This window comes from Marmota monax, unplaced genomic scaffold (assembly GCF_021218885.2).
Source record: "Marmota monax isolate L192 unplaced genomic scaffold, Marmota_monax_Labrador192_F-V1.1 WCK01_AAM20220418_F8-fsc00090, whole genome shotgun sequence".
In the NCBI taxonomy this organism is placed as follows: Eukaryota; Metazoa; Chordata; class Mammalia; order Rodentia; family Sciuridae; genus Marmota; species Marmota monax.
The window spans coordinates 5,879,945-5,894,481 of NW_026695219.1; the positions used below are offsets into that span (position 1 = coordinate 5,879,945).

A 14,537-nucleotide genomic window follows, 5' to 3' on the forward strand; every position below is an offset into this window, starting at 1 on the left:
AGAGAGATTTGGGGAACATCCTGGATTTCTTATCCTGGACTAATAAAGCATAAAACCAGGCTATACAAGTTCAAGATGATCAGTCATCAATTCAATTGTCCCCTAAAACAAGAATCTATACTATTTAGAGGAATGTGACAATCTAAATCTCTGATCTACAATTAAGGAAAAGAAGTCAAGGGAAAAAAAACTCAAAACAGTCCAGATGTTAGACCAACAGGAAAAAAAATAGCTAATATAAATTATAACAATTCAGTTATTATATATGAACAGATGAGAAAAGTAAAGAAGAGAATGTATAGAACACCAAACAGAAATTATAAAAATGAAAACTCATTGGATGGGTTTAAAAGCATATTACAGAAGGGAAGAAGAAAAAGTGAACTTGAAGACAGATCAGTATAAGCTATCTAATCTGAAGAACAAAGAGAAATAAGAACAATGAACCCCAAGGGTTTGGGGATGTTATGTCTAATATACACATACCTCAAGTCCCAAAAGGAACTTGAGACCAGAAACCCCACCAGAGGACAAAATAATACGAAAGTGTCTAGAAGGAATCTTTTTTTACAGTGTAAGAATTGCTCTGGTGAAAAGAACGACAATATTGTTACAAAGCTCAGTGATGACTGTCCTCTAATCCCTAGGGCTGATGGAAGGGGAGGCTATTATATGACTGAGACATCTGACAGCAATAGCATGAAAGGATCCCCCAAAATTAAAAGTTAGTAGTATCCACCCTTCAGAAAAAAAGTGGGCTTAATTATCTTTATGAATAGCATTCAGAGATAGGAGTTAGAAGACAGACTGGTAGTCAAAAAGGATCATAGTCTATAAATGACACTTTAATTTCAAAATGAAGTCAAGAATGGATTATTGAGGAACTGAAGGCAGTGCTCTAATAAACAAAAAAATAATAACAGCTTGACTAAACTGAACATGAACCAGTTTTCACATCTGGCTATCAATGTCTGAAAGGCTAAGTTTCCAGAAGGCCTGCCTGACTCTGAAAAACAGGTAAGTATACCTAGTAATGATAACCCACCATTCATTGAGGAAAGGGGAACACTCAGTCATTTTGATGACTATTAAACACAAGGTTCAAGTTGACACTGACCCCTATCATATGCCTTCATGGGATGGGATTATAAATGGAATCTTGGCCCAAGTCCAGCTCATCACAAGTTCACTGGGTCCACAGATTCACCCACTGATCATTTCTCTAGTCACCAAATATAACATTGGAACAAACATTTGGTAGGTGCCAGTACCCCAATAGATTTCTTAGTCTATTTCTTAGTCTATTATAAAAAAACAAAGTCTTCAAAAAATGCACTACACCATGTAAGCCACATAGACCAGTAGATGTGTTAGCTGTCAGTGATGACTATAAATCTAGAATTAATAGCAGAGGAGGAAAATATTCAATAGCAACTGCTCACCATACATTTTCTCAAGCCTTAACTGATTTATTTGTCCATTTACTGTGAGTGAAGTCCTAGGGAACACTAAGAGATGCCAAGTACCATTCAGGTGCCAAACATTCTTACCACATTGTGTAACAACAGCCCTATCTCCTCTTGATAATTAATTACCCCTTCTAGTGACTCCTTTCTTTACTTGATTTTTGGAATATGAAATCCAGTCAGATAAAGATTAAAGCTTATTGATACTGACTTTTACTTTCCTACTGTGATGGCCCAGTAGGGGATAATTTATACTACTAATCTTTCTCTTGTACATTTCCTTAGGAAAGACACCCAACAAAAACCTACAGAAACTCTTCCCAAATAGTGGTGAACTTTCCTTGCAGTGTTAAGTAAATCCAATCAGCACAAGAGTGAACTGTATTGTGGTGTGGTGTACAGAATATTTCGTTTCAGACAGATAATGCCCTGCTGCTAGAAGGGAGTACTGTATGCCAATGATTTATAGCCCAGTCCCTCACCCAGGGACTGCCCTTAGACAAAGAGAGCTACTTCACCCATTGAACAGCCCTCAATGGCTGGCTGCTAAGAGGTACAAAGTTCTTTCAAGTACAACTTGAAGGGCCCCCCTAGCTCTACAGCTCCTCTTAAGATCAGCCACACTACATTTAACTACTCTTTTTGTCCCCTTCACAGATGATACTGCTGAAATATTCTCCAATACACTTCTTGAATGCAAATTTGACCAAGAACCTGAGTGTTCTGGAGGAATCTGACCCAATTCAGCTAACTCAGTTTTAAAAAGAACTTGTAAAATTGACAAGCTTCATCTGTTTTGTCAGTTTTTAATATTTTAATTAGAAGAGTTTGCTGCTCTGTTAGATCTTACCACATCATTATATTTGTATTCTCCATGGTGCTCGAGTTTAATAACGCTTGAAATAACTGTGTAAGTAGAAATAACAACCAGGACCTAACATTTATTGGAACAACTAGTTTTCCAAATGAACTGTATTCTACAATGTTAACAGATACTGTTTTTCCCATAAGCAAACTGAAAAAATAATACACATTTATTTTCTAACTTACAGCTCTCCTGACTTCCCAAAGAACCAAGTCATAAAACCTTCCAACCTACCAAGTCTCATATAGCCAGTCAATATTCCTTCATTAGGCATGACTAAACTATTCTATTTCTCAAAGCTCTAAAACATTTTTCAACTGTATAAATCCCGTGACTAAAGATATACCTCAAAAAATACACTGCCTCAAGTAGGAAGTCACCCTGTAACCATTCACTTTAAACACAGAACAGAATATCACTCATAGGGTTCAGGGTGAGTTAATGCAGTGAAAGCCAGCTTACCACAACAAGCAGGGAACTTTTCTCTTACCCCACTATTCCCAAAGAAGAGAGGAGGAATACCCTCCATGGAAATTTACATATTTACTTACTTACTTTCTTTTTTTTAAGAAATAGGATCTTACTATGTTGCCAGGCTGGTCTCAACTCCTGGGCTCCAAGCAGCTGGAACTATGGGCATGCACCACCATGCTCAGTTTATATTGTGGAAGTTACTTTCAAAACAGGAAGGAAGAGCATGGTCCAGAAATGTCCTCTTTCTCTCTTTATTTTGAGCACATGCTTATTGTGACTAGCACCCAAATGAAGAGCAGTTATAAATCACATGCCAATAGTAAATATATTGCCACTATTCATAAAGGTCATATCAAGCCTATGGCTATACACCATGAATTACACAGAACAGCTTTAAAAAATTGCTCTATTACATTCACTTTATGATGTTCTTTAGACAGCCTAAAAAAAAAGAGTACCTGGGAAATGAGGTATGATTTCACCATCTAGTTTGTAAGCAACTCCAACTTTGATTTCCATAAACATGTCCAAAATATCCAACTTCGTAAGGGCCAACCTAATTTCAGAAGAAAACACAATATTAAAATAGCAAACTCTTAAAGTCCCTAACATCTAATTTGGTTGATGCAGGAGTAAAGGAAAATTCATGCAAAGCTCAAAGTTCCAAAGCATTTCTGAAAACTTGTTAGGATTATATTTTAAAGCGTGCCACACATAAAACAACTAGAAAATGACATACTGATGCATATTTTTTATATAGGCAACTAAGTTACTTTCTAGAAATTACAACAGATTTTTACTGTGACTCCACACATCCTTACTCAGCTTTCTTATGACCAATCAACAACACATTTGTGGGAGGGCTGCCTAAAGTTAAGAATGCATTCTGTGGCCATGGAACACATGGATGATCATAAAATATAAGTACTTTTACACACATGCCATTATCCCTCACTTTTTCACTCTGGTTACCATCACCTCCACCCTTCTGGTCAGAAAATGTCAAAGAGTGAGAAAACCACATCAAGGACTTCTTCATGATACATCAAAAATTCCCAGTAAACTGACTGGAAAACAGGTTTTTAAAGGAAAATCTGTGGAAATTAGATAGAACACTGCATTTGGGATTCTTATCCACAAGCTTTTTTTAATCTTATTTTGGGTTTTTTTTTTTTTTGGGGGGGGGGGCTAGAAATTCAGCCTAATTAATGTGGATATGAACACATTTATTTACATATTTATGTATATATGTTAATAACTTTTACTAAGCATTTTCAATGAGCCAGTGCACTATACATTCTCACTACATTTCTTACCTCATTTTCAAAATACCCCATGACACAGGTAAAGTATACCTCCATTTTAAAGATGATAACAACTATAGTACAGACAGATTAACTCACCAAGTCACACAAGCATGATACCTGGATCTGAGATTTGAATCCAGGAAGTCAGACATTTGTATAAGCACATTGTGCTTATTCTACGTACCTATCATCCATCCTTCCACCTACTTATGTCTTCCTCTCTATACAAAGATGTGAGACCATCATGATTCTTTTCTATCAACCTTAGATATCTACCAAGTTAGCTTGGGGTCCCTGTCTTTATATATCCTTCCACTATTTCTTGGTCCACTTCTACCTGGAACTATCATTTCAGTTTGGAGAATAAAGAGTGAAATTTTTCTATTAAGATACTACCCCAAATTTATGCTCCACAAAATTAAACCTGTGGTCATGAACTGTCCTATTATTTCCTGAAACAAATGTTTCTGAAGACAACTCACGCAGTAAATCCATTGATCATATGAGCATATTTGAGTAAAACAAGGTCCAACCAGCCACATCTTCTTTTCCTTCCTGTAGTCACACCAAACTCCCTACCCCTTGTTTGTAATAATTCTCCAATTTCCTAGAAAATGGAAATTAAAACCTATGAATTAGGATATTAATATTATAAATGAATTGTATTAGTTTATATAACAAGATAAAGTCTCTTTGTGATAAACACCTTACAGAAAATACTTAAGCTAAAAATAGTAGGTTTTACCTGAGGTAGGCTCTAGTTGGAATAGATTCACTTTTTGTTTTTTAGTATTTTTTAAGCCAATATTTCTTATGATGTTATATAGATAAAAATGAAAATTGGTAAGATTTTCAAAAAAGAAAACTAAATGCTATTAAAAATGAGTCATTAGTTTTTATTAAAATACACAAATCCAGCAGAACATTCCAAGAACCACTGAATTTGATGTTTTCATGAAAACTGTAAGGCAAACATATCTAATAATCCTTGTAAATGAACTGCAAGGCACAGGAGATAAGAACTTATTAAGAAAAACAATAACAAAAACCAAAGCATGACTTTTTCTTCCCATATTTTTTGAACTGAATTTACTGGGAAATAGGCTTACATTGTCTTGCTCTGTAGGAAAGGCACCAATACCAACTCTCGTGGTATAAGCTTTCACAACTCCATACACTTCACCAACATTTTGAGGTGGCATACCCAAACCTGTACAAACACCTCCAACAGTACAGTTTGAAGAAGTTACAAAAGGGTAAGTCCCTAAAAAAAGAAACAAACATCAAGATACACAAATGTATATATACAATTTAAAACAGAATTATTATTAAAAGTCTTCATTTTCGTATATTCTATTTAACCAACAGACTTGATCATAATGATGCTGACCTCTCTCAAACCTTAATGTTTCATTTTTGACTCTTTGTAATGAGATAAAATTGTAGGTGGTTAGAGCTTTAACTAAAGTGCTTATACTGGAGAGGATTCATGAGTGAGTGCATGCAGTTGCTGAATCAACTCTGTATGATAGGTATTCACTTAATATATTGCAAAAGAATTTAATACAAAAACCCATCTACATATTTGAAGAGTCTCCTGTTATTTTAAAACAAATGACTCCCTGACATGAATATTTAAGATGCAGCAGCAACCTGGAGTGGTAGCAACATACTAAGAATTGTGTGGTATTCAACATTTCCCAAGCTTTTAATCTTTATTCAAGGAATAATCCCTGAACTACAAGATAAAATTTAAGAATGGCGAACTTTTCTCTCCCTTCAAACTTAACTCTTTGCCAATTAGACACCAGTTTCTTTCTTGATTGACTAGCCATATGATAGTATCAAAATCATGTACCTACTATATCAAAATACTTTCTTTGGTTTTCTTAAAGTCAATGAAATATCAGTTAAAGCTGAGAACAATAATAATAATCATGAGAGATTATGTTTAGGTGCAACTACCAACAAACTAATGGGGCAGTAGATTGAAGATATTAAATAGTAACCTTTGAGGATGGAGGAAATACTCTGAATCCATCTAGAAAGTCTCATGCACAGGAAGTGAGTCAGTGTAAGCAGGCTTTCACAGATCTTAGAATGCACAAATGTATACTTATTTTAAAAAAGGATGAAATTCATAACTTATGGAACCCAAATCTATTGAATCCAAATGATTTCCTTTTTTTCTAAATCAGTATAAAACTTAACATTATGTGTTGTGTTTTCAACAATATTTCTTTAAAAAATTTTGGCATAAGTTGACAAACTTTCATAATTCCTGAATACCACAAGCTAACAGTATCACTTTGAAACTCCTTAATGTTAATATTAATTATTTGTATCTTAAGCACATTAGGCTTAGTCAAGCTGCCTATGAATTATATCTCACTTACCAAAATCAATATCTAACAATGCTGCATTTGCACCTTCTACCAAGATTTTCTTTGGTGGTCCATGTAGGGCCTCATATAGGAAATAAACTCCATCTCTCACCATTGGTTTAATCCTTTCCATATAACCCTATGTACAAAGACAAAAACCAATTTCCATGTATACTAATACACTTACAATTAACCAGTATAAGTATAAATTACTTGACTGTATGATAATGAAAACTGACAAATGAAAAGAGAAAGAGGCTGGTGACAGTGCTCATCTTATTGCAAAATTTGGATTAGCTTTGGTCTCTCATGTTGATTCACTAGGACCAGAAAAGAGACACTAGATCAAGAACAATTATATAGGACTGGCATATGTTTCAGTGGCAGAGTGCTTGCTGTTTGCTTAGCACAGGTTCTATCTCTAGCACCACCACCAAAAACAAAACAAAACAAAACAAAAAACCCCAAAAACCAACATTCTACATTAACCTCATTGTAAATAATGAAAATCTTCCAAGTAACAAAGAATTTGTGCTTCATAAACCAGCTTTCAGGAAAAATTTTGAACTGATCTTTTAAATTTTATAAGATACTTTAAGAGCTGCATTTATAATCCATGTAACCAGGAATTTTGAAATATGCTTCAGAGTAATTATCAAAATGTGGTGAGGGCCACAAGTTATATTGCCAAGCATGCAAATATCAATAGCTGATTGCTATTATTCTTTTTCATTGTATTCTATTACCGTAAAATATCTACACAATATTAATATCAAATATTATTTTATGTATAAGCATTACAAAGAATCTTCAAAACATTCAAAATTTTAGAAATACTATTTAAATTCAGAATTCAAGTAAAAATGTAATATAAACAAGAACTTCCCCTAAGTTCTATAGTGTAAATGCACTAAAACCTAGTTTCAACTATGGAAACATCTGAGTATGTTAAACCCACTGATAAATGTATGGCCTCTCCTTGGCTCTAGTCTAATTCCTTATTTATTTCTGTTTTTAGTTCTTTTTGTATGGCTAAAATGACCATTCTATTTATCAAGCCCCTTGTTCCTTATAGACCTGGTTTAATATAACTTTGCCTATAAAAATTTTCTTACCCAATTTTATTTATTATTCTTCATCTACTTTACATTCACACAGAACATTTGTAAAATGGAAATGAAAGGTCATACCCATACTATAGTGCATAAATATTTCCAAGCTGTTAAAGAAAATGGAGTTCTTTTAAAATTTGGGGTTTTTTTTTCTTGGAAACCAATGAGTGGACAGATCAATGTCTATGACTATTCTGGAATAGCATACTGTTTGTAGATTCCTGTTCAGTTCTAGAAGTGAGGTTGATACTTTAGAGAAGTAAAAATCAGAAACACAGGAAACATGTGAAATTTATCAATGAATATGAGGAACAGAAAGACGGAAAGGTAGAATCCTATACTGATGATCAACAAGGCATCACTGACACCTAACATTTATCCAATGTGGGCCTCATTTTTGGCCAATTACCTTATTTGTCTCTTAGGAATACAGAGTGCTAAAGAAATTGATCCTATGAGCTATCAAGCCTAAAATGGGTTGGTTAACTTTGAAAATTATCATCCCACACTTGACACTTTGCTGAACTATACTCCAACTGCTATGAGTGGTTTTTATATAATGAAAATCTAGGCTTCCTTCTGCTCAAAATTATCAGAGAGCTTTCCATTATCTCCAGGATCAAAGTTAAATTTCTTACCATGCATATAAGATCTAGATCTATGATCTATCTGGTCCCTAACTTAAGTTTACCTTCCTACATTACTCTTGTTCCCCTCCCAATATTTTGTGTAAGCCAAACAGGCTGTCTCCAAGACAAACTGGTAAATATCCTTTATCAGTTCTTACACAAAACTGTAATGAATGCAAGACCTAGAGGCTAATTTGGCAAACAAGCATTAAAAGGACATTAAAGAGGTCAGAAAATATTACCTTGAGTTTTTGTAATTCACCTTCAATGTCTATTTCCAAAGTAGGATATATAGATTTGTACTGGTTAGCTAGAACCTTGAACCTGAGAAATACAGGTTAAATTAATCTATTAGCTCTTATGAAAATGTTTCAAATAATATCATTCAATTTAAATGATTTCTGTAGATTATAAATGGTCTTATCAGCACATTAATCCTAACACTGATATGTGTATAAGAAGGGAAAAGAATAGTGGGACTGAAATCTGTAAACACAAAAGACTTAAATCTGTATTATACTGAATAAAAAACAGAAGGAAATGGTTTACATGATGTTTGTAAAAGAGGCAGACATTAGCAATTTGTCTCTTAAGAGCCTTCTTAGGTATCTTCCCTGTACAAACAAATATAAACTTAATAGAAAAAGGATGTAGCACATTATTATAGCCTTAATGCCACATATTAAACACAACCTATCACTGAGTTACTGTATAGCTGTTTGGTGATTATCAGGTTTCCCATGAAGATTTTTCTATACAGAGTATGTGTCAATGTGGCATTTCTATTTTTCAAGGTGCGCTTGGTACATAATAATTTACCAGGACCTGAGAGGCTAATTATTTCTGGGTGGGAGGTCATATGGAATTTTTGATGTGAAAAACCAAAGATCAAGACTGTAGATCATGGTGATTTACATCAAAGTACTGCTACACCCACTAAAAACATTGTTTCTCAGCAAACCATCCCATTATCCAATCCTTAAATAGAATTCTTATGTTGTCTTCTTGAGATACTACTGATGTCATTAGCATGTTATTTTTCATGAAATAAATCTGAAATTAACGACCAATTAGCATGCAAAACAAATAATGCCCGTACTTCATATAATAGTCATAATAAAGCCAACCATCATTATTTAACTAGAACACCGATTATACCATTTGGCAACCAAGATTGCAGTCTACATGATTTCAAAAATGAGATAATGGAAAGCTCTCTGATAATTTTGAGCAGAAGGAAGCCTAGATTTTCATTATATAAAAACCACTCATTATATAAAAACCACTTGTGAAACACAAGTTAGTTACCTCTCAGAGAAGCCTTCAAAGTCAGAAACAAGATCGCACATCCGAAGTCCACTCCGAGCAGCTTTGGAAGAATAAACTGGGCCAATGCCCTTTTTCGTGGTACCCAAACTTAAAAACAAATTAAAACAAGCTTTGAGTTAGATAAGAAAGATACATAGGTCTTGTGGCCAAATCATCACAAGGAATGAAATTACATATGAGTATTTATTTATGTTATTTCCTGTGAGTTTATTTTTATAATTCTATTGAAAGGGCATTCCAATATTTTTTGAAAGTTCTGTCCTAGAATTTAAACATAAAGGTGCTCGAACGGTACAAAAAATATCATACTTTTTTCCTGCTTGTTCTTGTCTCTGTTGTTCCTGGATACCATCAGCTGCTTGATGAAAATCAAATACTGAAGAGAAATAAAACAAAACCATGGCTGTTATTGAAACAAAAATAATATACAAAAATAAAACATACTGCATTTCAAATTACTGAAGTTATAATAGGTCTCATTTCATAATGCCTATATAAATTGTAAAAAGTGATAATGGTAGGGGTAAAAATTATAATGCCAACTGGCACATTAATATGAAAATATGCCTCTGATTGATTGCAGTCTACCTGATTTCAAAAATGAGTCATTAAGAAGCTAATTTTGGAACATCCTACCCTATAATTCTATAAACTCAGTTTACAAAGATATCCTTTTTTCTTCAAGTTCTAGACTCCAGAAATCTAGGAATCATTCAACTCCTCCTTCTTCCTCACTAGTGCCAAGCTTCCATCACCTTTCAGTAAAAGTAGACTAACGTGTATATCTATTCTCACTCTTGGATATCTCTAACCCAAATTCTTTAATCTGCCAAAACCATTTTTCCAAGACATAAAAATAACATCAACACTCCCTTGCCCTTAAAAAACTCAATGGCTTTGACGCTCTGCCACTTTCTTTGCCTTCTGGTCACAATGGCATACTTTGCAGTCTTAGACTAAAAGGTATATGCTTCTCCTGCAAAGAATTCACCTCTTCCTACATCTACACTAATTTGTTTCCCCTACCAATCGTCTTCAGTATTTGGACAATGTTAGTTTAGCTTGCTGGTTAATTTCCTGTCCCAAAAAGTTCTCAAATATTTACTGACTGAATGAATAGCTGGTTTATAGATGAGGCAGGCCCAGAATTTGTCTATAAACTCCTAACCAAAGTTTCCTGGGTTATGTTTTATTTTTAAATATGGGAATATAATCTACAGACCACAAAACTCACCCATTTTTAAGCATACAATTCAGTGAATTTTAGTATAAATAACTATGGTTTCTTTTCACCAATAATACTATCATTTCCAAATAAGTAGAAATGAGTGTAGGTTTTTTAACAGAATGACTGATAGAAGTTTCTTAAAATTAGTGGCATTTGAAAAAACAACAACAACAAAAACTATTTAAAAGTTTTAGAAGACTAACATTGTAATTAGAAATAGTGAAACTCAAAAAGCTTGATAAAACCTAGCCTAAAACCACCTTCTGACTAACCATGTAAATTAATCATCCCTAATTTCTTCCGTTTAAGGTAACTGTCAAGGCAGTATTCTCCCCTACTTGACAAGGTTTATAACCACCCTTTTAACCTCATAACAGGTTTCTCTGGTGGGGGAGTTCTGACATTTCTTACAGTAGTAAGTTACATTAAAGATGCTAAATTTATATTGTGTGATTTTAAATTATCCAGTAAATCAAGATTACTCTCAGTGCCACAGAAGTAATAACAACATCCTTAAAATCACACTAGTATACTATGTACCAGAAGACATCTATAAATATATTCAGAGCACCATTTGCCCAATATTGGAAACAAATTTTCATCATGGTACTGTGGATTAATTGTGGTATAGCCATATAATGGGATACTATAACAGCAATGAAAAACTTCTTCTTTGTGTAACAATAAAGATAAATCTCACAAAATGTTTGTGGAAGCCAAGGGATTACATACTATAGACAAAACCAATCTATGAGAACATTAACCAAAACAGCTAATATACTAGAACATAAACATTTCTCAACAAATTTTAAAAGACTGGAATCATACAGAGTATATCTTTTGTCCACAACAAGTATATTAGAAATAAATAATAGAAATCAGGAAAATCTTCAATATTTAGTAACATAAATATGGTCAATAACTTATGGGTCAAAAAATGAAATGAATGAAAATGAATATGCAGAATGTCCAAATTTGTGGAACATAGCTAAAGTAATGTTAGAGGGTCATATACAATTTTAAAAGCTTTTATTAGAAAAGAAACACCTAAAATCAATGATCTAAGCTTCTAAAGAGACTAGGAAAAGAGCAAATTAAAATCAAAGAAAAAATGGAGAGAATTAAAACTAATGAAATAGAAAACAGAAAAATCAACAAAACCAAATGTTTATTTTTAAAAAATCAAAAGTGATAAAATGGAAAAAGCTCTAGTTAGACTAACAAGATAAAGATGGAGAAAATACAAATGACTAATGCCAGAAAGAGGCATATTACTAAGAGTCTACAAAAGTTCAAAGGCTAACTTTTGGGGAAAAAAAATGGAAGGCACTAAAAGAAAACTCCAGACAAATGGAAAGAAAGAAAAGAAAAAAGTACATTTTGACAAAGTGGGGTAAGGTATCTGAGTTAGTTGCTGAGCATCAATATGAATAAAACATAAAAATTCTTTCCCGCATGGTCACAACCAGGGAATAATGCCCAGAAGATAAATGACTTGTCAGGGGACATACAATTAATATTTGGATCCAAATGCCCAAAATTACTAAGTTCATAGTTCCCTCTCTTATACTATGCTTCATATTATCTAACACACTTTATACAAGCGTAATCTCATGACATTATGGGAACTTTTTTAAAAAAAGTCTTGGAAATCATTTAGAGTTTAGGGAACTGTCCTTTCAGTCACATGAGAGGAAAGAATCACTGAAGCAAAGATTAATGTGGTTTCATAGCAACGATTCTCAGCCAATTTTCCAGTTAGCTATTTGACTTTTTTTAAATGATAGTATTTATTCCTCTTCACCATTATAGAATCGATCATATTAACATATGTAGATTTTATTATACAGAACTATATAAATAATCGTATTATGCTTATTTCATACAGCCTGTTTAATAATATGCATTTTAATGCATTCTATGTACTATTAGCCATATTACTACCAACAACTAAATTTTAGTTAGCTCGTCTTCTCTAGGACCACTTCTCCACTAGAAATTATTCCATTTAAGAACAAAAATAAATGGAAAAGAAAAAAATCATTATTAAGGAAACATAATAAAATTATGATCAGAAATTAAAAAATAGTGATTCACATTGGTAGTGGTCTATTCTTGTCACTCTGAGCATTTTGACCCTTTTGCATATCTACTGTCTTTTCTTTTTGGTAGTCTAAAGCAGTTATGTGACTTGATTAGCCACTGTGCTATACCTAAGCAAACTGTCAGTGATGGACCCAAAGCATTTACATGAAGAAGGAAAATGGAGAAACTGGGCAGAAACACAGTTTCATCTCTTAACACTTTGCTCTTTCCAACAGAATAATAGTATCAGAGCATTCATATTTAATACAGCCAAACTATATCATATGTACACTGAGATTAAACGTTACTCAAAGGGCAGTTATTAGTTATTACCTATTTTAAAATCCTAAATTGTGGTATACTGATTTAGATAAAAAATTTTCATAGCAGATCACAGAGAACCACTGGAAAGTTTTGAAGATAAGTAGTCGTTTTCATCATCTAACATAATGGCTTATTTTATAAATAATGTAGGGGCAATGGATAACAAAATGGCTACATATAAAAATCATGAAGGTGGAAGTTAAAGATGACTTGTGCTAACATAATCAAATAAGTTTAATGAGTAGTTGAGTATAAAAAGCCAAAAATATCACAAAAGTACTTCATAAAAAATTTTTTTTCCTTATGTATCTGAGACAGTAAGAAAAAAAATTATTTTTTTGTATATCAGAATACATAAAAGTTTAAAAGTTCTAACATAAGCCAATAAATAAAATATATTGTTAAAAATCAGATTCTGAAAATGGACACCACAAATGACAGATTTACAACCTCCTTCCTCTGAGAAGCAAGCAAAATAATACCTTTGTCTTTATCCAAATTACATGTTATTATGGTCTATAAAGCTTGTTCTTTCTTTGTTATCTTGGTTATACACCTAAGTTATCAATTACTCTGGAAATACTAAAGGTTTCCTTTAAATCCAAGTATTACTGATGATTAATATTTTCATAGTTTAAACATAGTCAGTTGAGATAACTACTACTCACAAGCATACTTTCATTTTTAGAAAATACCAGTTTTCCTACAGTTCATCTAGTTACACTAACAGCTCTCAAAATCTTGAGTATAGAACAAGAATAACCATTCTACTCATAGATGACATACAGGATAATTATATTAATGTAAAAATGTTTTGCTATTCTAACACAAAATTGTTCTTTTCAGAGTTTTATATTAAAAATATAAACTATGGCAAACACTGTAATGCAAAATAGAACATTTTTACATAAAACAGTATGTTAATTCAGCACAGTATACTTCAAACAAGCTATTTTATTAGGTTAATAAGATTATGGACAGGATTCAAGTCTGTGGCTGTTATACGAAGATATCATTATTTGACTTTTGCACGTGGCTGAGAAATACTGTAAGAACCTCAATGAAAGCTGCCTTTTAAGTAGAGGTCAATGGTAAAATTTTAGCAGCTACTGCCTCAGGATACATACATATTTAAATACAGTTTGAGTTCAGATCTATCATAGAAGTTTCTCTGTGTTGGTTATTGTCTCTTAACTATGTCACTGCTAATTAACAATTCTATTAATTTAGAAATAAGAGGGAAGAAAACCCCAAATTTATTAGTGGTGCTTAAAATTAATTTTAGACTTGAGTTTGCTGTAATTAATGGAGGAAGACTAGTCTGAATGAAAAGC

General features: G+C 33.0%; 1 protein-coding gene across 1 annotated transcript in view; it reads right to left on the bottom strand.

The window, feature by feature from the left end:
- The window catches only part of Adss2 (adenylosuccinate synthase 2), a 37,469-nt gene that overhangs the window by 9,325 nt on the left and 13,607 nt on the right, over window positions 1-14,537 (bottom strand). Inside the window, exons 5-11 of the mRNA XM_046432472.2 lie at window positions 9,876-9,942; window positions 9,546-9,653; window positions 8,480-8,561; window positions 6,509-6,635; window positions 5,222-5,376; window positions 4,595-4,719; window positions 3,264-3,361 (exon numbers count right to left, since the gene is read on the bottom strand). Of these exons, the coding sequence (XP_046288428.1) occupies window positions 3,264-3,361; window positions 4,595-4,719; window positions 5,222-5,376; window positions 6,509-6,635; window positions 8,480-8,561; window positions 9,546-9,653; window positions 9,876-9,942 (762 nt within the window). The remainder of the gene's footprint in view (window positions 1-3,263; window positions 3,362-4,594; window positions 4,720-5,221; window positions 5,377-6,508; window positions 6,636-8,479; window positions 8,562-9,545; window positions 9,654-9,875; window positions 9,943-14,537) is intronic.